The sequence below is a fragment of the Acomys minous genome (assembly GCF_964271855.1).
Source record: "Acomys minous genome assembly, chromosome: 11".
Taxonomy (NCBI): domain Eukaryota; kingdom Metazoa; phylum Chordata; class Mammalia; order Rodentia; family Muridae; genus Acomys; species Acomys minous.
The window spans coordinates 22,872,893-22,897,794 of record NC_140492.1 but is presented as its reverse complement, the minus strand read 5'-3'; the positions used below and the strand labels follow the sequence as shown (position 1 = coordinate 22,897,794).

The window sequence follows — 24,902 nt, the reverse complement described above, 5'->3', positions numbered from 1 at the left end:
AGAGAAGAAAATTTCCATTGCCTTAAGAAGACATCTTATTTGCTAAATATAATATAAAACAAGACATAAGATGGAAATACAGTTATTTGTCAACCTTATTTATTTTTGAGTAAGAAAAATTATGTTCAGTAAATATAGTTTATGTTTGTTTCCATTTTGGGAGATCTCAGGGAGAATTAACTTTTTTTTTTAAGCAAAGTATTCACATTTGTCAACAATGATGCAATTTAGAAGTAAAACACATAGTGAAAAGAGATATACTTGTGCATATTTTTTGTTTCATTTCTCTCATTTGGAGAAAGAATCTCCACACATAGCTCCAGCTGGTCTTTGGCTAACTGTGCAGTCTGTAGCACTCTCAAACTCATGATTATTTTCTTCAGTCTCCATAATGAGATTATAAACTATATGTATGTGGCACCACATCTGGGCCCTCATAATTTTAAAAATAAAAATAATTGTTAAAATAACAAGGGTTATTTCTAAATACTTTAAATAAAGTGTGTATTTGTGCTTATACATGCATTTGAATATATATACATCCATCCCCTTTTGGCTATACCTGTATTTTTATTTCAATTTAGTTTAGAAAATCTCAGAAGGGTAAGTTTATAGGTTTCCCTCAGGTTAAGGAATTAATTCAGTTTGAACAACTAATTAAGAAGGCAAGGCAATTTAGAGAAAAAGTAATGCTTTAACTTCTTTCCTCAATGCTATCCATTTAGCAAACAAAGAAATCTTGAGAAGTCTAAAACTTTTACACTATGACTAAATATAAAGGAGAAGAAATGGTTACTCAGAAATTCATGATATCCTATCTGTGCATCATTTTATCATATCAGAAAATAAGACACAAAACTGAATGCTTTGTGAACTCTTAATATATATAATCTATTTTCTTAAAATTTATTGTCAATATGATACCAATAAGAATGAAGAAAATTTAATCTAAGAACTAAGAAATCAAACTCAGCTTATGAGGTTTGGCTGAGCACTTTTTTCTGCTGAGCCATCCCACCTTCCTAAGAAATAGAAGGTAAAGAAAATTTTTAAAAAAAGATACAAAGAGCCAGAACTTAACATAAAAAGTTAAAAATTAATGCAAATATTTAAACAGAATACCTAATACTAGTGTTTCAGACAAAGTACATTTCACAGCAATAAATGTCACAGTGAATTAAAGAGAAATACTCAAGGATGGCAGTGAAGTAAGCTCACTAGGATGTAAGTCTTAACATATAATCACCCAGTAACAAGTAGACCAAACAAAATTTCAGATTAAGGTCTGGGGCGACAGCTCCTTATGAACGGAGGGATGGAGAGATCGCTTGTTATATATACTGAGGGTTTGAGAGATGGTTCCACAGTTATATATCTTGCTTATAAGCAATACACCAAAGAATTTTCAAAAATATTACTTGAGTCACAAGGCAGCTGCAAATTATCATGTCCTAGATAATTCCATTGGAGCACTTACAAGGACAAATAAACATCCTCAGGAGTGACAGGAAACACTTTTATTCAAGAATGTGAATGCATTTAGCATCAGATTTTTCTCTCATATATAGTTTTGCATTACCAAGTTCTTTTAGGATTCTTCTGAGAGGAAGCATACAGCTTTGAGTCAAATACATTCCCTAACGATTGCCTTGTTTTTTCAAATTTTCATTGAATGACAAGTGTTAGTGAATCTTTGAATACTAATAATTTTCCAGCCAATCTTTAATAATAAAACTCAATGTTTTTACCTAGAAGACTATGGGACAGCCATACAAACATTTGTTTGTGTGAATTATTTCTAAGAACTCATGTTAATAAATCGGGTTGCCAGTATGGGTCCACTATATCAATGATAAATACCAGTCATAAATAACTGACTATGATCAAGATGAACACAAGTTCCCTTTACTGTCCATGGACAGATGCTAAAGTTCAGACGCCATACCCTGATACTCACCGATTATTATTGGCTGTGGTTCACTTTTCACTCCAACTCCTGCACTTGTACTAGCTGCTACTTCCACCCGGTACTGAATTCCAGGGAATAAACCACCTATTACCACAGAGCGAATGGCTGCATCCACAGTTTTGTTGATATGGAAGCGTGTCTCATTTCCCAGACACCAGATCTATAGAAACAGGAAAATGAAAAGACTTAATATGGAATTTCCTTCCTGAGAATTTGACTACTGTAATTGATTACATATTTGTTCACAGTGACCCATCAATTTTGTAGTCTTATGAATGGTCTTTATAAATGATATCTATAGCTATCCTCTGTATATTATGTATATTTAATGTGTTTTTGAGCAGGAGCAGTGTGACAAGCTGCAACTCTGTCACATTCCTTTACATCTCTCCATTATCATGTGCATTTACACAGCAATTCAGTAGGCACAGTGACTCCTTTGACACATAGGGAAAGTGATGGGTTATTTCAAATGTGATGTTTGTATAGATAAAATCTCCTTGTTTCCTCTGCTTACTGTAATAAAACATCTTTTATACATAAATCATCACCAATTTGGTGATTGTGTGTTAATGGTACAAAGGTACACAGTACTATCACACTGTAAGATGATAGAGTTGACTTAGTGATGTTATGTGAGGGTATATACCCTCCTTAAGCATGTTTACTGAAAATATGGTGGGGAGATTAAAAAAAATAACTAATTACCACATCCAATTGCTTGAGTAAGTGGACAAAATTCTACTTACAAAATAGCTTTTAGAAATAAAATTCAATCTGCACTTTTTTGGATAAAATTATTTATCATACTTTTTCACACCAGCAAAAAATTTGTGAAGTAAGATGGGATCTCATTTAATGGCACTGGCTATGCCACGTATATTATTTTCCATATTCTAGAATTATATAAAATATCAAAATTTATTACTTTGAATTTTTTCAAAGGTTTAATATATAACCACATCATGATTTAGTAAAATTTTATTACAAAATGTAGACACACTTTGTGTCTTAAACATCAATGATAGTAATGAAACAACAGCAATGTATCATTCCATTTTTTAAAAAATGAAACAACTACTTTTTTGCTATTATGTTAAAAACTTGTTTCAACGGCCATATTTTTCCCAAGGAAAACATCAATGAGAGATGTTTCCCAGTCCTTTCCTCTATATTTCTTTTTACTTTCCTAATATTTAATTCATTGCTCCTTGATGAAACTGGAGAACTTGGGTTTAATGGGACAGAGGGGAGGACATTCTATTGGGACTCTAGCAGAGAGAAGCATGGAAGAATGGGGAAACAGAAAGATCCAGAGGGTCCTAGTAACCTACAAGAAGAACATTATGACAGGCAGATCTGGGCCCAGTGGTCCTGCTCAAACTATGGCACTAGCCAAGGACAATACATGCAGTAAACTTCGAACCCTTACCCAGATCTAGCCAATGGACCGGACATTCTCCACAGTTGAGTGGAGAGTGAGGAATGACTTTCACATTAACTCTGGTGCCCCATATTTGACCACATCCTGTGGATGGGGAGGCCTGGTGACACTCAGAGGAAGGATAACAGGCTACCAAGAAGAGACTTGATACCTTATGAGCTTATACAGGGGGAAGAGGTCCCCCTCAGTCACAGTCATAGGGGAGGGGAGAATGGTAGAATACAAAGGATGGGATAACAATTGAGATGTAATATGAATAAATTATCTATATATGATCTTTACTTCTACCTCAAGGCCCCCCCCCTTCCTTCACTCCTGAATCACATTATATTAAAAACCACTCTTACTTTCCCAACAGAGTTGTATTTATTTGCCCTCATCGCATCCTCATTTCTATGCTTTCTTGTCCTTGCCTAAGATCCAAACAGAGCTGACACTTTCCACTTGACCTGTTAGGGACAGGCGGTATTGCACTGGCGCGAAGATCTCTAGAGGAAGCTTAGCCTGACCCTCCTTTTGCTAGCCTGGCTTACCTTATATTCCTGAATAACTCCATTCTGGTGGTCTGGTGGTGGAGGATCCCAGGAAACACTAATACTTGTGCTGTTGTGGCTTCCGACTGTGAGCACAGTGACAGACTGGGGAGGGGCACTTGGGGCTGCAGAGGTAATAGAGTGATTGGTTGCAAACAGTGGGCTCTGGTATGCGTTTGCTTACAGAACAGGGAAATAAAGACATATAGTTTTTTAACAAGTGACAGCTTGCTGAGAAACAGGCTTTAAATTTGATGCATATTTTAAAATGGATGCAGCAAGTATTATACACTCAATAACAAATTAAACAGCTTATATTCTTAAGGTGTTTTTCTATGGTTTACAGCATGTGGTCAATTTTCAATACTTATGGGGACCTGAAGGAGTGAAAACAACTCTTATTTCAGTTTTGAGTAAGGAGGCCATAGGCTAAGATACTTAGTGAGGTCAAACAGGAAATCAGAATTTAAACCCAGAATATTGGATTCGAGAAGTTGTATATTTTATCTTTAATACTTTCTAATGGCTGTATTTATAGAATAATACATAACAACAATTGAAATAAAAATATTCTCAGATAATATATCCAAAAATGCAAACAATCCTCCATTTCTAGCGGCTGTTTATTCTGTATTGTTTGAGACAGTATTTCTAAGTAAAACCAGAAACAAAATTATAAATTTCACCAACACATTGCCTTTCTTTCCATACTGGGAAAAATAATTGACTATTAAGACCTGGCTTATAATTTAAGATTTAAAGCATATTTTATGTGGCTGGGTAAGGGACTCTGCTAGTAAAATTGAAAACGGGCCTCGTGTTGGGTCAGATGTGAAATGAGGATTTTTTTGATTTCCGACAGTCATTCTCTTCCTTTATAGTTTCTCCTATAACTAATTACAACCATGCTGAGAAGCAATGAGTGAGAAGCAGTTCCTGAATATAGACTTCAGGGCCCCCAATTCAGGGATCCCCAGAGCTGGGGAACACTAATTGTGCATAACTCTACCATTCTCAGCGAAGCTCTTAATTTAACTCGATAGCTGAAAGAGAAACATTGAGACATTCGGATGCCACTAAAAAAAAAAATCTATCTAGGGAATTAAAAGAAAGAATTGTGGACCACTAAGGATTTCTATAAAACCATCAATGCCTTCATAGTACAACAATTTATGTCCCTTACAAATATCCTAAAATACATTTCAAAGGTCAGCCAAGAAGGTGTCCCATGTTTGGCAAGTTTGTCACAGCCTATTTCATTGATATGACATATTTGCATTGAGATATAAGACACAGAGAGACAGCTGCTAATGCAGTTTGTTCCTTACTGTCCCTCTATGTGACAGTACTGCTCCAAAACCTAGCATAGTGACATATATGTGGCCACTTGTGTACCAGCCTTGCAGTTATTAAGTAGTGGACTGTGGTGAAAACTAACACTTTGGAAGCTGGTTTTCCCCTTCTCCTTGCTGGCTAGGCAAGAACTCTTGCCTGCTCCCTGACAGGTCAATTATTCCAGTACTCAGCCTCTTTCTGCAGATTTGAAAGAACAGGAATGGCTACTCATTGCTCCCACACTTAGACCAGCTGAGTCCATTTGTTACATTTACCCAGCCACAGAAAACAGAGACAAATGTGGACCAAACACTGAAAAGTGTCTAATCCATGGGAAAGTCTACTGCAGAGAAACTGATTTTTAAAACATGGAAAAATTATTCTAAGTTATAATTTTGTACCCCCCTTTTTTTTCTGGTGGAAGAAGTTTTCAGCATAGGCCAAGTTTGATAGAGCATAAATATTATTCGAAAGGGTAGTATTTTTTTTTATATATATCCCATAAGTAGCATGTTTTTAAATATATTCACTTCTGTCTGGCTCTCACTGCAAATCAATGTGATGCTAACATTTTTATTGTCTATTATAGAAAATGCATAACTTAAAAGCTGTTGGGTCCAGGCTTCTCTATATTCCCACACAGTGATCACCATGAAAAACCCGTTCTGTTTACTTGAGTATCTTACAGAATGTCTTCTGAAAACAAATGAGCTAGAGCCTCATAAACATACAGGAATATATTATGATCAGATTCAAATATCCTGAAACAGAAGGTTTAGGACAAAGGTGTAAGAAAATATTAGGTTTTTCCTTTTATTTTTTTCTTTTTGGCCTTTGTCTTTTTGTTAGATATAGAATCTGACTTCTCTCTCTCTCTCTCTCTCTCTCTCTCTCTCTCTCTCTCTCTCTCTCACAAACACACACACACACACACACAAGTACATGAGTTCCCACCATTTTAATTTATTATATGTACATTTCTCAGAATATTACAAGAAAATTACACTCCCTGGATTCACTCTTAGATTAAATTTTTGTGGTTTTCCAGAGCAAGAACTAAAAAAGAAAACTACTTAAATTTAAAAAAAAATTCCTTTACACTAGAGATAATACTGACCTTCCTCAGTAGTCCGAACTGTTTTTGACTCACTGTCCATTCCTTGGAACTCGTTAAAGTATGGTCTGACTTTAATTTCATAAGTCACTCCCTTTTTCAGATTCACTAGGACGGCACTTCTCTCAGTGGGCACTTTTGCATCTAGATTCTGCCATGAAGGTGAAGCCTGCAGGCCAGATGTCTGACGGTACATCACTCTGTAGCCCTGAATAAACTGCGGTTGCCGATCCACCTGCAAACAGCATAGGTTAAGTGAGAGAAACAGGCAAGATGTCCTTAGGGAATTTGTCTTACTCTGCCCTTATCATGGCCACCGGCATGATGCTAGGGCCTTTTCATTCTTCTCCCCAAATCTAATATTGTTCTTCAATTGCAAGGATATATCACCTTTTATTCTTTTAAAAGTGATGTGTAGACCAATTATCTGCTCATCTGAAAATGTCTCACAATGTCTAATCTGGCCACCGAGGATTGACTAACATTGTAGAGTTTCAATACTTCAATGTTTTGCATTTGTTTTCCATCCTCCTGTTGATCTATTTATTATGTCATTGGCTAACACCAATTCATTATTACCTTCTTATTCAGAACCATGTAGAAGGAGGGCATTAGACCAATCAAATGTAAAGTTAGAATCAGAAAGGATAAGCATATAAAAATGCTGTGAATGTGATACAACAACAATAAAAGGTTCTGTAGATCACTCAAGAGATAAAGCAAAGAATAAGAAGACTTACACCCCTGGGTCTGGATAAGCCATAGGTGAGAAGAAAGCTGCGCGGCCTCATCATGTTTTAAAGTATATGAAAGTTTTTACCTCTTAACAATATTTAATTCATAGTACATTATTTTAATAGCCTCACATTCCTCTAATAGTACCATTCTCCATGTTTTGACAACTTCTGTGTCTCTTCCTACATTAAATCGCACCTTTAATTTTTTACTAGAAGTCTGAGATTTTGAATTTGATAGACCATTAAAATGTTCTTTTTACTTTATAATGCCTGGGTGACAGCTCAGTCAGGGAAACTGCCACCTTTGCAAGCTTGAAAATCCACACTAAAACAAAAACAAAAGCCCAATTGGGGTGACAGATACCTGAATTATCATCATTGGGAAAGTGAGACCATGGGACACTGGCCAGACAACATGGCCTATTTCAGACCATTGACAGGTACTGGGGAGGGGGTTGTGTATGCGCTGAGGACCATGCCAGAAGAACATCAACTACTGCATAAGCATGTATATAGTTTTCCACATCTCCCCCATCTAAAATCCCATAGTTGTTATAGACATTGTGGTTTTCCTCTGAAGAGAAACATTTTTTAAATGTTTTATTGTTTCTTTGAAAGAGTCATACAATGTGTTTTGATGATATTCACTGGTCCTCCAACTCTTTATGGAATCTCTCTACTTCCCTCCACCACCTCCCTCCTCCCATTTTTATATGCTTATCTTTTCTGATTCTAACTTTACATTTGATTGATTCTAATGCCCTCCTTCTGGTTCTGAATAAGAAGATAATAGTGAATTGATGTTAGCCAACGACATAGTAAATAGGTCACTTTCCTTCTTTAAATTCTTCAAGACAAATGTGTGCTGCCCAAATATTCTTGGATGTATCGCCTTCTACTGGAGAGTGGTTAACTTATCAGTAGCTACATATACTTTTCTCTTGTTTCCAGCTTCTAGCAACTGCCAAAAACTCCATGGTTTGGGGTTGGATTGTGTGCCCAGTTACCGTCTCTGGGCTGGCATTTGTTTTGACTTGGTCTTGCACAGGATTTGTACAAGTTGTCTGGACTGCTGTTCTTTTTAGAGGTTTTATGGTTTCTTCAGTTACAGAGAGAGATGGCTTTTATGATTTAACAATAAGAAAAAAGGAATGTCAAATCATTTTTACTGGTTTTCCTTGCTTTATAAATGCATGATTTGAACATAAACTACCGAAGCTGCTCCCCCAATCAATATCCCACACAGCAGCTTAGTATCCATAAGTTGAGAAGCTTGAAACCAAGCCATTTCATTGCCAAAGTGTAAAGATTCATAAAAAGAAGTGAAATTACCTCATTTCAAGCAGTTCTGGAGAAATAAATAAGGAATGTGAGTTTTTATTAGGGCTTCAAAAATTCGATGATCAGAATGCTATAAACAAAAGGGTTTTCTTTTATATATTAACTGCTAATCTTTCTTGTTCTGTTGTGGCATGGCATTTTTGAGAGAAAGAAACCAATTGGTGAATAATATATTGCAATAGTATTTTCATAAAGTAAAATGTGTGTGTGTGCGCGCGCGCGCACACACACACACACACACACACACAACTTCAAACAATACAGAATAGAACAAAGGAGTGTTTTTCTCTTTAGAATGCTTCAGCCAGAAGCCTTCTTACATGCCACTCTTAGGCTGATAGATCAGTTGCAAAACTAGAAATCCCTTTTCTTTTTGACAGATTTTTTTAACCCACAAAGATTCTCTGTATCAAGAAAAATTAAGTCTAACAAGTCCAACAAGGTTGCTCATGTATGACCTTAGAATGCTCAGCCAGGCTACCAATTTGTGTTGGTAACAAACTGACGTGATTTCTGAAAAGCAGAAGTTGCTCTGACATAAAATTAGGCAACCAAAGAACAAAAATTAAATTCACGAGAAGCAAAGAGAATTGCATTTTATTAAAACTGCCAGAGTTAAAAAAAAAAAAACAAAGCAAAACCTTGTTGCATATGTTAAAACAACATTTAGCTTACATTTTATAAACTTCTCTGAATTCCCTTTAAGTGAATTTATACACTGAAAGAAAGACATAACTCACAATAATAGCTTGTTAATACTGAAAGAAGCAAGCTGTGTTTTTAAGAAGAACATTAAGCAGCTGTTTGGAGAGGAAGGGAGTCTGTAAATCAGGGCAAATTGGTTTTATCCATGTTTGGATTTCATTAATTAAGTGTTTTAGGTACTTTATGAAGCTAGTGTTTACTACACAGCATTGCTTGCTCACTCCAGTGAGCACCGCCACCAGCCAGTCGATGGGAATGGTTTACTAATAATAGGAGTTTAACTTAATTTTGTGCAGTTGTGAGGCACTGCTGAGAGGGAGGAAACTGTTATTACAGGTGAAAGCAGAATGGAAAATGTGCAAAGCTGGTCTTAAAACTGAGGTGCTTTGAGCAAGTAGAGGCCCTACATCACTCCCTCCAGCTCTTCTTGATGGGTGATCACATCCCAGTTATGTTTTATGCTTGTTCTTAATCTTATTAATAGACTAGGAAATAGATAGATGGTCTTTTGGTATCTATTTTAATCGCGGTCTAGTCACAAAATCTTAATGTTAAACAAGAACTAAAATATTTTTTGCCTTAGTCCCTAGCACACCAGAGAATAAAATACTGCAAGTGCAATAATTTAAGTATACCACCCGTCTATTTTTGTGTTATTTTATAAAAATTTGTTACTTGCCTAAATAGTATTTAAATATTATTGTAATGGCTCCTAGTCTAAGACACAATACTTCCATACTCCACAATGTACCTGTGCTTAAACTCATGCTGTGATAGTCTTTTGTTGTTTTGATGTTTAATATGCAGAAAGACTTCTTTCACTAAAAATTGTTTGTGTTATATGTATCATGTTATGGCATTTGTCATTATATTACCTTTCTCAACTGGATTTGTGCTCCTATATACAATGGCCCTTGAGGTCTGGAATATACTTTGTACTGAAAAGTTGCCTTTGAACTGGATTTGTTTAAAGTAATTAGTATTGAAAAGGAACCCAAACAATTGCTTAATTATGTTTTATACTTCAAATAATTTTATAAAGTAATTGATAAAAATATATACTTTTGCTGTAACCTGATTGTAGAAGAGAGTTGATGTAAAGTGTGATAGAATTGTGTCTCTAATGTTCTGAATGCGAAGAGGTTAAGAGCCAGTGTAGTTTTAAAAATTATTTAGCTACTTCATAAACAATGAACACAGATACATACAGTTAAACATACCCTGCATAATAATTATAGAAATGAAAGTTGGAATCATAAAGATGCATCATTGTATGCCCACCAGAATGGTTACAACCTAAAACATAGAGAAACTTAAGTGTTGATTAATGGGAGAAAACTGGAAAGAGTTTGAAAGAGTCCAGTCAGCACACCATGACTATACTAGCCAGAATAGATGAATACTTAGAAAATATTTTGCACATTCAACAAATGTTAAGTGACAAGTTAACGCAAGGGCAAAAATCCCTGGGGATATTCCAAAGATATGAAAATACCCACATTAAAAACTATCCGCAAATAGTTGTGGAAGCACAGTAGCCAAGGAAATGAAGCATTTCAAAGGTTTACCACGTAAAGGTATAAAAAGAGACTATTCATTGAACAAAATATTATTTAGGACTACTTCACATAGAAAAGTTAGATGTAATGGGTTTTATATATGTACACTGCAAGAAATAAAGTACTGATATTCATGGTAATATGAATGCAACAAGCACATTGTGCTGAGCGAATGAAGGCAGATACAAAAATGATTTCTGTGATTCCCTAAACAGCAAAACTCCAGCATTGATAAATCTATAGCAACATGGTATTTATTGGGCAAAGTGGGAAAAGGTTGGGTTTGGGAGGGAGTGGTCACCATTGGCTACGGTGTTTCATTCTGGGATGGCTTTGCCATTCTAAACTTTGATTTTGGTGATGATTGCAGAATATTAATCATGCTAAAAGCCTTGAATTGTACCCTGTAACTTTGGCCTGTTAGCTGCATCTCAGTAGAGCTTCTAGAAGTCAGCACAGCAAAGGTCATATTTCATTTACAACGTAGCTCTTACTTATTACTCTTTCTAGAGTTTCATATATTGAATATTTTACTTTATCTTTCTTGGTTACCCCTTTAATGAAATGGTGTTTTAAATTTAGTTTTGGGTTGTTTTCTTTTTTCTTTTTCCCTTTTTTTTTTTTTTTGGCTTTAAAAATTCCAAATAGGTTGTGTTGCTGTATGTGAATCCTAATATAATCTACGTAAACTTACCGTCCACGTGACTTGAACAGTTGTAGGTGTCAGGACAACTGGAGTATGGAGACGGACAATGACATCTCCTAGTTCTTTCTGTACCTGTCTGTGGTCCACACCTTGTGCAGGGGGGCTGATATCTGCAGTTAGAGGAGAAAACGACTCCTAATTTCAGAACTCATTATTAAATTCCAGTGCATTTTATGTAATCCAGTTCAGAATGAATTTCCAGATGGATTGAAATATGTCACGACAAAAATCAATTTTGCATATAAACATATCATGTATATAAAACTGAGAGGGTATATGTACATGTATGTGCCATGATTGTATGGCAAAATTTGTGATATCTGGCTTCGCCACAAGTTTCTATTAACAAAAGAGTGCTTGTAAGTCTCCATTGCCACAGGACTGTATGGGTTTTGGAAGCTCGTGAGGTTCTAGTTATACCAGTATCTGTGCTCTAATACTTACCCAAAGAGATGTTTCTATATAAATGATGACACACTGAAGTGTCTTCCGAGTTTTAAGCTAAGAAATATCTAAAACTAAAGATTGGAGGGTTTTGGGTTTTTTTTCAATAAAAGTTACACATATGCCAATAGAATTATTTTTCCAATATACTTCAATGCCAAGGTCAAGTTTCCCTAAAATGATTTGACTTAAAGAAAGATATTCAACTCATACTGATTTCTTTTCTTAATTTCTTTTTTTTTTTCTTCCTCAGTTTGTACTGTAACATTCTATCAAAAGTGTGTGAGGTCTGTATGTCAGCTGCAACTTAAGTTGAGTGTGCTAACTTTAACTGGGACATATATAATTAAGAACCACATAATGTAATTTTCCTTCATTTCCACGTTTTTCATCTTCAGCATAAGCAACTAACTAAGTAAAGTGTGAATTTACTTTGAACAATATGTTCCATTATCTGAATACTTTTAACCTTTGCTGATGTAAATATGCTCTACTGTGATCTTTTCCTACATGTATTTAGAAGGCTTAATGAAGTAAGTGATTTTCAAAGTAAGTGGTCATTAAAGGCTTTGAAAGCTCGGACCTCAAAAGCCAATGTGTTCTTTGAAATGAAACGATGTGTAGATTGCCAAACAGCTAGATGTGTGGCATCAAAAAATGAACCTGACATCAGACACAAAACATGGATTTTCCTATTAAGTATCTGTTAAAGAGAAAATAGGTCTTCAGCTATGTGAAGTTTCTCAGAATAGGCTCTCTGTTTCTGTCTCTGTCTCTCTCTGTTTCTGTGTCTCTGTCTCTGTCTCTCTGTCTGTCTCTGTCTCTCTCTCTCTCTGTCTCTCTCTCTGTCTCTCTCTCTCTGTCTCTCTCTCTCTGTCTCTCTCTCTCTCTGTCTCTCTCTCTGTCTCTCTCTCTGTCTCTCTCTCTCTCTCTCTCTCTCTCTCTCTCTCCCTCCCTCTCTCTCTCTCTCTCTCTCTCTCTCTCTCACACACACACACACACACACACACACACACACACACACACACACCCCAAGACCTTCATTGATCTTTGTTGACCTTTCACTGGGAGTTACACTCTGAGTTATGTTCCGTGTCAAGACTTAGTGACTGGTCCAGTTACTGAAAATCATGAAGGTCTGCTGGATTCCTCACACCAGAGGCCCACCCAAGCCTACAGTTTCCCTACCTACCTTAAACTGCAGGTACGCACAACAAAAACCGCTATCCACACAGGTAGAGCTATTATTAACATTTCTTGACTTAAGAAAAAAAAAAACTTCCATCTTTTCCATCTCACAGTTCAATCATTTAATTTACTCATTCAATCTAGACACATTAAAAGTGGTTGCACAGGGATGAGGGGAAAATGTAAAGTGTTCTCAGGTCTCCAAAGCCTTTGTTGTGCTTTCTCTCTCTCTGGAGACAGGTTCTTTACCTACATACCCTTCATCATCATGGAAAATTAAGCACACTATGGCAGAGAGAACAAAAGCAAAGTGCCATCCCCTCCTCCCTCAACTGTCATCATGTCAGCCACGTTACCATCACGTGGTTACTTTATTTGACTTCATTCCTTTACCGCACCCTTCTCTGTGATAATGGCATGCTAGTCACTACCCCTGAACTACATGGTAATTATAATAATATTTTATGGCTGCATGGTGCTTTTCATAGCATAAAAATACTACTTTGAATTATATCTTGTTCAAAGGCTCTTATAAATAAGAAATAATTAACCCTTTCTCAAGAACCCTGTGGGGAATAGGTTGTGACAAAGAATGAAGTCCCCATTTTCTATTGTATTACTTCTCTTACTAGTAGGAAAAGAAGGGATAATGCAGCATGCTGTGTTAAACCCTCACTTCAGTGACTTCACAGTAGCAAAGGAAAGGTAATAAAGAAAAAGGAGAATAAAATTTCCATTCTAATATTATTCATTTTCACATTCAAGAAGATGGTGGTTTGTAAGCCAGAAGAATCACCTATGCCAAGAAAAAAAAAGTTTATTTATTGTTTTCTGAAATAAATAGCTCCTTGATATGGCAGTTGTTACCGGTTGGAACCATACCACATAGAAGGCATGCTAACTAAACCACTCAGGGCCCTGACCTCCTCCCATCTATAGACTTGAAGCTTGAAAACATGTGTCTAACAGATTCACTGGTCCTCCTACTCAAAAGCCACACTGGGAGAGCCACTTTCCTGGGTGAAAACACGAAACATAGAATCAGGAAAACAAATTCTGGCATACCTATCTGGGCATCTATTTTAAAAGGGTTTATTTTTATTTTTTTCATATTGTGTAATAGAGAAGTGGAAGCTTTTTTCCTTTTCATTCTGGGACGCTCATTCACTACACAAGTACCCAACTGTTTCTTTGTTTTACCTCCACAGACCCTGGGGAGGTCAGAAAGGATAGAACAGGAAGGTGATCTGAAGCCATTTTCTTCCTTGGATGAGACCCAAAGAATCATGTACCATCAGAATAGACACATTAGCTTTACTCATTCAGTGTCCTTGGTTTAAGCTCTTACATCCCTCTCCCCCCTGCCCCCCCCCCCCCCCCCGCCTAAAGCCAGTCATTTTTCACAGCTACTGAAGTTACCTTGTGTGCGTACAGGGTCCGACATAGGGCTTGGGTCACTGAGACCTTGGGGGTTGATTGCTCTCACCATGAACAAGTAGATTGTGTTGGGCCTCAACCCTCTCACTGTATAGAGGCTTGTCTTCACATGGTTTGCTACTGTCTGCCAGCTGTTGCTCACGGATTGGCTGAAATAGGAAGGAAACTAACTGAAAGAACATTCATAATACAATAGCAAATGGAGTTGAGTGTCAATGACAAAGGTTAATGGCTGAAAATTAAACAGACACACACACACACACAGACAACACTTGAAGTGTTCAGCCCAATAATGAAACATCTGGATGAGTTCAGTTTATTCAACAACAAAGCCGAGCCCACCTAACAGAGTGCCATGCACAACAAAATTAAACTCAGCCCAGGAGATGTCACAGCCCTTTGCTAAATGCACAGCAGCCCACTAAATGAATACCTGTAGAAGGAACAAAGGCCAAAAATCACAACATCAAGTTTATACAATAAATATGGTCCTCATAAATGCATATGTATATACCTTGAAAAGAATTAACCTGCAGAAAGAATAAATGGGCTACAGAGTAATTTATGCCAATATATTTTCCTGTAACAAGGTGTGTTTTCTTTTGCACCAATTCCACATGCAATTTTATAATAGAGCCTTCTAAAACTACATATCTGTAAAAGAAGAAAGGAAGCATGTAATGAATATTTTTCCCCTTGGTGACATTTTTAATAAAAATTTACATTACACAGTATTGTGATCTCTCATCTCTAATTGATGAAGTATCTCAGATTCTGTGTATGGTCCCTTCTATAACTAGCTACAAATAGATGCTTTTTTAAAAATTTAAGGGGACTTTTATGGATATATATATATATATATATATATATATATATATATTAGCATCAAAAAGCCATCCTAAATTGTCAAACATAAAAATTAATGTAAATTGTTATTTTAAAATTTGCAAATATGTATTTATCATGAACTGAAATATAGAGTAGAAAGGCTGAGCACAAAGAAGTGATCATTTGTCCTGATGACGGTAAAGGACAATGATTGGCATTCAAACTGTGCAATGAAATTGAATGTAAAGCAACAAACAGTACCTACAGTTTTCCATTTTTACTTTATCATGCTTAGATCAAGCAATGTAATAAGATTCAATGATTTATCATCTGTACCTCTGTACTCATGACAAATATTTCATATAGCACATTGAAATATTTTTTCATTCAATAACTAGAAGCACATGGAATTGATTTCTTAACTCTGGTATTCAATTTTCTTGCAGGAATATCCAATATATTTATTCAAGGACATAGCCTCAAAACATTAGAATTGTTTTATATTTGTGCTCTAATTACTGGGAACATTCTCAAACCCAATGTGCCAATATACACTGAATAATCTTAATAAGTGTATGTGTCTAGCTACGATGTGTTCCGTCTAGGCTTAATGTCCCAATGTTTGACATATATACATACGTTTTTCTCAGATATGAAGAAAAATGAAATTATGAAATCACTATAAAATAGATAAGTGGATGCATCTAGGGAGCATACTATTAATCAAGGTGACTCAAACTGAGAAAAAAACTGTGTGTTGTCACTCAAATATGGAGCATATTCCCCTATATATGTATTTATATATATGAACATTTTGAAACGGAAGGTGTCTGAGAGAGCACAGAAATAGGTGCTGGGAAAGAATTGAGTGCAGACAAAAGGAAATGTATTACTCTGTGCATGCTTAAGGGTCAGGTAAAGAAAGATGGAGCAATTACGTTACAAAATTCCTCCAGGGATAGACAATGAATTTTACTTTCAAGCTTGTTATTAACTGCTAAATGAAAGGTTTGTGTCTAATTCTGAATAGTTTAGCGTAAGTGGACTTTCTTAAAGCACTTAATTTGCCCTTGACATAAGGCCTCGGGCTTGCTAAGGTGAGATCGGAGCACACAGGAACTAAGACAGGAATCCAGAGAAGAATAGAAACAGGAATTGCCTCCTACCTGAAAGCCTCAATGATATATGCACTTGCTGGAAGAACTCCAGGGGTACCTGGTTGCCAGGATAATGTGACACTGTTTTTAGTAACATCAGTGACCTGTGGTTTGGATGGTGGCCCCGGCAGGTCATTTATATCATAATTTTTACTGATTGTTGCTCCAGATTCTGTAGAGAACAGAAAAACTTCATTCCTGATTTTGTAAGCAGACCATAAATAGTGCTTGAGAAAGGAGACATTAAAGAAATTGACTTGACAGTATACAATTCACCTTCATAAATCAGGTAGGTGTAAGCTATTAGCTGGTTTTCCTACATGCTAATAAATGTAGTCTTCCTTTTATGCATAATCAGTATAATCACTTGCATTACAGAAGAAATCAAGCAACAAGTTTAGGACGTACAAACGTATGGAGTTCCCCATACACTGCCAACTAATGTGTGAGTTCAAAACTGACATTGAAAGTGACTTCGGTTTACATGCTAGGCACGTAAAAACCTTTACCGATCATTACATTGCTATATAAATATGCCTCTCTTTAAGAACTCACCTGTTTTGGTTGTAAGCCTAGCCTTTAACAGCTGAGCCATTCTCTAGTCCAGAAGGTTGCAGAGGATGCTCCAATGTTACAGAGAGTTTTGGATGACTGTTCAGGCAGCAAACTCTATCATTTTCTTATTTTGGAAGTTGCTAACCTGAACTTCCTGTCTACTTAGGTAATCCATTTTATTCTTTCTCAAGTCTCTGATGTGGGTGAAGACCAGATAGTTTAGTTTTACAATTAAGCTTAGTTGTTTAGGGGATGTTTTTGGGACTAGATAGATATTTTAAGTTGATAGAGTTGAGATATGATAGATGTTGATTTGTATTCAGAATTTTAGACTCACCAAGTTTTCTTCAAGGTTGCTAAATGCAAATAGCCTAAACACTATGAATCTAACATTTATGTAATTCCTGACTGTTTTGTGGCTTTGCTTGCAGCAGGTAGTTTACTGTGTATATGTGTAATAATATAAATGTATATGTAAAAGATAATTAAAAAATAAAAAATTTAAAAAAGAACTCACCTGTTACATCCAGCACTGCACTCCAGGAAGTCTCCCCACTTGAACTTGTAGCCACACAAGTATAAGTGCCAGTATCAGAAATCTAGCACACATGAAAAGAAAGAATCCAGTTGTGATCGACTGTGTGTGTGTGTGTGTGTGTGTGTGTGTGTGTGTGTGTGTGTGTGATTTAAAGCAACCTTTAATTATAACTTTTTCCTTTTTATTGATTTTTAAATTTATTAAAATGTATTCACATGACACCCCTATTGTTAAGCCCTCTCTCTTAACTTCCCTTTCCTGCCCTCCCTCCCTTTACCTCCACATTCCCTTCCCTAAGACTTCACACTAAGGGGGCCCTCCTCCCCTGCCATCTGCTTAGAGTTCATCAGGTTTCCTCCTGGTAGCCTGCACACACTTCCTCCTGGCCATGGAGCAGTGACCAAATCTTGGGTACCAGAGTACATGCCAGAGGGCCTGAAGCAGTCCCCCCTGTGCCCCTCCCCATGTGGAGAATTAGCCATTTGTGGGCTGCAGCTGATCAGGGATTCCAGGTTCTCTGCCGGCATTGTCCTTGGTTGGTGCATCAGTTTGTGAATGCCCCATGTTCAGAACTGCTGGCCTTGACCATCTCCCTGTGGGGCCCCTGACCTCTCTGAGTCCTTCCGTCCCTCAACTCTTCCATACAACTCTCAGCATCCTGAAACTCCAGGTTATGTTTCTGCAACTAAGTGTAATTTGTATGATAAGATTTATGTATTAACTTTTCCTGCCTCCATTGTAATATTTACTTTTAACATCATATTCTTTTGAGATTCCATTGTGTCACTGTCAGATATGAACAAGCCAACTTAGAATTCATGTTGACTTCTAAATGAATGCATTTCAATAGTTAAAAGTACCTAGGACTAAAGAGATAATGAGACAGCTGTAACTCTGAGAAGGGAAATGTATGTAGGTATAGGGGTGTTGGTGTGTGTGTGTATGTGTGTGTATGTATTTGTTCATTCATTTGTTTTTCACAACAGGGTTTCTTTGTGTAGGCTTGGCTGTCCTGGACTTGCTTTGTAAACCAGTTGACCTCAAACTCACAGTGATCTGCTGCCTCTGCTTCCTTGATTGCTGGGATTACAGATGTGTGCCACCACACCTGGCTCAAATGTTTTATAAAAGATTTTTTTCTTCTTGTAGGTTTCTAGGACCCTCTGGATCCTTCTACTTTGCCATTCTCCCATGCTTCTCTCATCTAGAGTCCCAATAGGATGTCCTCCCCTCTGGAGGGAGAAATGGAAGGATACAAGGGATGGGATAACCATTGAGATGTAATATGAATAAATTAATAAAAAATTTCAAAAAAAGATTGTTTTCATGTAAGAAATGTATTTTCTACTTATAAATAAATGGCATGAGTGTAGCACTCAATAGCAAAGTGACATCATTTTGAGATAAAAATCTAATGAAAAACAGTAAAAAACTGAAACAAAACAAAACAACAACAAAATTCATCCCTATGGAGCCTTGACATTTTGAAATAACTACAAGCCGAAACAGAGCCAAAAAATGTGTTTCTTTTTTTTAAGCATATTTAAAACATCCAAAATCATTGATACTTTAAAAGGTCTTCATTGCCCATTAAAGAATGACCAATAACTTTTTGAATAGTTGGAAATATGATAAAAAGTTGTCTCTTACAAATGTAAAAGTAAAAAAAAAATACTCTTGACAAAAAAGCCTGAAGGTTAATAAACATAAAACTTAATTATCCCCATGGTGTTTGCGTTTTAGAGGCTTACAGTACCAACATTTATTGCCAATAGGTTAGTGGAGTAGGAAAAATAGATGGGAATCAATGTCAAAGAATAAGTGAGTTTAAGGCAAACAAGAGATGCAGGATTTAAGTTCTGTGATGACCAATGAGCATCAGTCTATGTGTTCTGAATTGCATCTTGAGAGCCTAAGGTTGTTTTTTATATTTCATGAGCTCTTTCTTAGGAATCTATGTCATGCACAGCACACTTGGTATGGAGTGCCACACCTCCAGTTTTAAAATTAATCTATGACTCCGTGTCATAATTGATTCTCAAGTAAAGCACTAGGGCATAAAGTTACTGCCATGCCACCCATTTTTTATTGATGCTAAATGTCATTATGTATTTAACTTAAGTTTGAAAGCGCTTTACCATGTCACTCTTTTCCATACTATCTCTGTACAATTGTCTTCTATCTTACAGGGATGATAGGAGTAGCCATTGTGGAATAAGCCATCCTTTGAAATGTGGCTGCGAGTACATTATAGTCATTAGGAATCTTTGCATTTAAGAAGCATCACTCACAAGCCAAGTATAATGAGCTGAGGTTGGATTTTAATGGGACGTTCATTTGAATATGGGCTGCAAATGTGTAAAAGAATTTGCATTTTATTATAGCTGTTGAACTAAAATGTAGCACTTGTTATTCTGTGTAAAAAGAAGAGTATGTAGGTAATGCATCTTAACTGCATCCCCTTGTCATTGTGTGGAGAGACGAGCCTGACATTAGCTGTGGTAGGTAGGCTTTAATGAGTATTGGAATATTCAACTTCTCAAAAGATACAGATTCTGATACCAATTAGCTGGACTAGAAGAACTTAGCATCCATCATGTTATTTTTGTTCTCTAGCCTATGCATTGAGGAAAGAAATCACGAGACACAAAGGACTCTGACCTATAGGAAACCTCTTGCCTACACCAGGGAAGTGGTAAAGCCTGTTGTAATCCTTCTTTAACAGCGTCCATTGTACAGGAAAAGAACAATGTGCTCAATGTGGAGCCGATCAAAAGCCCAAATGGCTTCTTGGTCTCACTTTTGTGTTGCTAGGATCACTCTCGCCATGCTATTTGTGTGTGTGTGCTTTGACTTTAGATAGGAAGTATTCTGATCAAGAGTGCTTCACTTTTTCCTCTCCTTATCCTTTCATCCCTGACCAATTTTTTAAAAAAGAGAAACGAATAGGTTAGCACACTCTATCATCCCTTTTCTCCTTGGACAGTTAGCTACAAACAAGCTTCCTGGGTAATGGCATCTCAGAGATGCTACGGGAAGACCGGTACAAGGAGTCAAGCTCATTTGACATTATCAAGCATCTACCTTTAATTACATCTCTATAGCACTCTCTAGCTAACTCATGGATCTTGACTAGCCATGAGGACATGTCCTTTAATGCCGCAATCCAACAAAAAAAGCATTAACCTTCATGGCCTAAGTTGGCCTTTATCTCAAAAACAGGTTAAAATGCTTATCCAAGGAGAGCTAGTATATATTTTTAAAAAATAATTTCATATTGGTCAAAGAAAATTAGCTAATTCATGATGAATTTAAAAATACATATTAAAAAGAGTCCATATTAATTCATTTTCCTTTGACAGAACTTGGCAATATTTTTTCATCTAGAATAATAATCAATTTGTTGTTATTAATGTTAATATTATTTATAAATGTATTAAAGTTTATCTATGATTATTCTCTTTTGAAAATATACATAGGACACTGATAAGTTATTATATAGATGTGTAATTGTAGATATATTCCATCCTAAGAGAAGAATCATCTTCATTTAAAAATGTGCAGAAGAATATTGCACCCTTTGCCTTGGCTTCTGAACGTGAAGATTCAAGAAAATTCAGTAAGTTTATATTATCTATCAATGTATCTATGTATCTATATAGCTGTGTATCTGTGCATTTATCTGTCTGTCTATCTATCTATCTATCTATCTATCTATCTATCTATCTATCAGCTATTTAATGTATGTATGTGTCAATGCTCCTGTTGGGAGGTCATAGAAAGCTTAAGTATAAATTCTCTCCTCTGTTTCCTGTATGCTTCTTAGGACCTGAACTCAGGTAATCAGGTGTGATGGTCAATATTCTCACTGAGTCAACTCACTTGCTGGCTATGTTATTTGATTCGTTTATTTATTTTTCATCATCTTGGTTTCCAATTTCTGCCCAAGTGCCAAACTATACTAATTGCTCTTCCACTGAATAATTGTTAACATTTATATAGTATCATGCTAACTATGTCAATTCTGGCTCTCAGCCCCAGGCCTGTTATTGTTTAAAAATGCTCTACTCTACTCTTATACCTGTTAGCTGTGGCCATGCAGATTGCTGCACTCTACATGGGAGAGTGAGTAGGCTGTGCGGGCAGTGGCCAGGGAACCTTCATAATAACAGCTCCTAGGTTCTCACTTCTTATGTAATCCCTCATCTCACTAACATGGTGGTGAGGCCTTTAGACTTATTTCTGGTCATTAGCATACTTGAAGGTTATGAATCATGTCTGAGATTTTGTACCAGGAGACTGAAATGCTCACTTCCGTTGGCAGCTGTCATGCCGACATTAAAGATATGAGCACTGATGTTAGGAAGACCCGGATAGCAAAAGCCTAGAGGCCACCACCAGCCAATTCTCAGAGGGAGGTGGGTATTTAATCTAGTCACCACAAGCAACTCTAGGCAACCAACAATCCCACTGCATTGCTTGAAAGTAAATCAGTCTTCCCTCAGTATTCTGACAAACCCCTAACGTTAATTGACAATTACAACATTGCAACACTTGTAGCAGAAACTTTAGCTAACTCATGCCATGCTTTTAGTTCAATTTTTAACAGAAATCATGAGGGGAAAAACTGTGTTGCTTTAAGCCATTGTTTTTGCTAAAAATCCTGTGAAATACTACTAGAAGAGTAACACAATATTCTGAGTCACAGATTTTTGGGGTCAATTTCATGTGGATCCAACTTATCTCACTTGAGGAGCAGTCATTCTTTCTTAAGTAGATTCATTAAAACACCAGTTTTAACTCATTCTTATAAAATTTGTAGCAACCTAACTAAAAATGTAAGGGCTTTGCTAACTATCCAAACATGCCTCATATGAACATAGTTTCATTCTTATGTTCTTGGCTGAGCCAGTTTATTCTTGTAACCTCACAGTCTTCCTTGACAGAGTAGAATTAGAAGCTTTTATTATTCTCCATTGAGGTTATTTTTTAGTCAGATCCATAACTCTCTGTCCAAGGTTGCTTGTTTCAGTATTGGAGAGGGAATCAGTAAGGTTTACTTTGCAGGTATGAATACCTACCTTGGATCACCAACCCCACTTCAATATTTGTAGAAATGTTGCCATGTGTCAGTAATCCCAGTGTTTAAAAGGTGGAGAAAAGTGGTTGCCTGGGACTGCTGGACCGGGGAGCCTTTCTATACTAACTGAGCTCCAGTCCCAAGGGAGGCCCTGTCCTTTCCTGTCACTCTCTGTCTAAAGGAATGCCATGGTGGAAGTGTCTTGAAGAAGGCATCCAACTTGTCCTCTGACTTCTATGTCCTCACACACCTTCACACAGATGAATATACACACACAAAATTTAAAGATATACATATATATATATGTATATATATAGTAATATATACCAATATTAATTTTATTACTGACAGGCACATATCCATATGCCCAAGTGAAAATATTCTAGGTAGAGTGTGAAATGGTAAATTGCCAAAGGACAATATTCTTTCCTATAATTTCAATTAATCATTGTTGAACCAAGCAATAACATGACCTATCATAAAATTTACAGCAATCATGCTGAGGTATGTGAATTTTTTCTGTACACTGTGCAAATTTCCCTTAGAGCAACACTGCTGATAAGGTCAACAAGCCAAATACTACGTACCCGTAAATTTTTAATCTGTAGCGTTCCTTGGTCTTGGATTGTAGCTCTTGGCTCTCTACCCAGAAAAGTAAAGCCTTCCTTTAGCCAGCTAATTACGGGAAGAGGCTCGCCAGTGGCTTTGCATTTCAGTAGTGCTGTACCATCTACTGCAAGTGTTTGGTTTATTGGTCCTTGCAGGATTATGGGTGGAGGTCTATCTGTCAAAACTAATAGGTAAAAACAAACAGTAAGACTTCCAAGACATTCAGTAATCTTGATATACTGACATAAAAAGTAAGATTAAACACCCAAAGCCCTTTACTATTATTGATAGCTTACTTTGCCTTTTTAATATCTATAATATTTTTCAACTATATACTTTAAATATACAAATACATATACTGGCCTAACAACACCATTGTTTTAATTTATTGTGCATTCATTATAATTAAAATGACTTGAGGATAATTTTTGACATTTTAGAAAGGTTGAATTGCATAGAAGAGCTTAGCATGATGAAATTAAAATAAAAAATATAAGTAGCTTCTACAAGCTGCCAACCATAAATTGTTCATGTTTTTGTTCATAGACATATGTATTAAAAAAGTACCTAGGGGACATATTGCTTGTAAAGCTAACCTGCACCTTTGCTTTTTTGTTATAAATACATGTGTATTATATAATTTATTATTTATAACATCTGCCGAATGCTGTTTACATAGGCTGATGTGTTTTTGTGGATGATAAAACATTAGACCTTGAATAATTTAAATACAAAATCATAACATTGGGTCTTCAAACTATGCTCATGTCATTTGAATGAGTTTGTTGAAGAGGTACATACAGCTAAGCAGAGTGAACCCGTCAACTGGGATGCATAACATGACCAAATTTAATTTTTCACTCATAATCAGTGTTTACAGTCAGCAGAATTTCAAAAGTTCTAGCTCAGTGTGCTTTTTTGCTTAAGAAACATCATCCTATAGCATAATATTTATTGTTTTCAGATATATCTTAAGTGGTTTATGAAATATCCCAAAGGCTGACATTGTGTAAATGGTTGGTAGAAAAAGAAACTTGGTTCAATAATGTGTTTCTTTAAGAATACATCATAATACCCCCAAATCAAACTGATCTGGTTATGTTAGAAAAAATGTCACTTAAAAGAAAATGACAGCACAGTGGGGTACAGAGGCAGGCAATCTCTGAGTTCGAGGCCAGTGGAGTCTACAAAGTGAATCCAGGATAGTCAAGGCTACAGAGAACCCCTGTTTTGAAACGAAACAAAACAAAACAAAAAACAAAAAATAAACAAATGAAAAGAAAATGCCTATAGCAGAATAGACAAAACAGATTTTTTGTTCAATTTTTAAAAGCTTATGTACTTTAAAATATATTGTACATTTAAACATATATGTGTATAAATGTATATGTAAATGCATGAATGCATTATATACAAAACACTAATATATCTTACTTAAGTTATATTAAATGCATTCTATATGCCAGTACATGATGAAACATTAAAATTTTCATTTATCTAGCTATTATGACATAGATCATTGCATATGAATATATTCGGAATTCTGAACTCCCTTAACCTAGTATGTCAATTCCAGAAAACCAACTAGAAACCAAAACACAGTTATCTGTTCAACACAAACCA

At 36.1% G+C, this 24,902-nt stretch overlaps 1 protein-coding gene and 1 long non-coding RNA gene across 21 annotated transcripts in view; one reads left to right on the top strand and one right to left on the bottom strand.

Annotated features, from left to right (window-relative positions):
- LOC311608902 overlaps positions 1-21,533 on the top strand; it is a 62,444-nt gene extending 40,911 nt beyond the window's left edge. Inside the window, exon 3 of the long non-coding RNA XR_014783180.1 lies at positions 21,124-21,533. This is a non-coding gene — a long non-coding RNA (uncharacterized lncRNA). The remainder of the gene's footprint in view (positions 1-21,123) is intronic.
- Positions 1-24,902, bottom strand: part of ROBO2 (roundabout guidance receptor 2) — a 1,536,637-nt gene that overhangs the window by 63,128 nt on the left and 1,448,607 nt on the right. For all 20 annotated transcript variants that reach the window (XM_084801525.1, XM_084801512.1, XM_084801523.1 and 17 more), the window contains 8 exons: positions 23,258-23,463; positions 17,570-17,651; positions 16,507-16,669; positions 14,495-14,661; positions 11,432-11,553; positions 6,399-6,630; positions 3,947-4,071; positions 1,958-2,129 (listed from right to left, as the gene is read on the bottom strand). In XM_084801525.1, the coding sequence (XP_084657651.1) occupies positions 1,958-2,129; positions 3,947-4,071; positions 6,399-6,630; positions 11,432-11,553; positions 14,495-14,661; positions 16,507-16,669; positions 17,570-17,651; positions 23,258-23,463 (1,269 nt within the window). The remainder of the gene's footprint in view (positions 1-1,957; positions 2,130-3,946; positions 4,072-6,398; positions 6,631-11,431; positions 11,554-14,494; positions 14,662-16,506; positions 16,670-17,569; positions 17,652-23,257; positions 23,464-24,902) is intronic.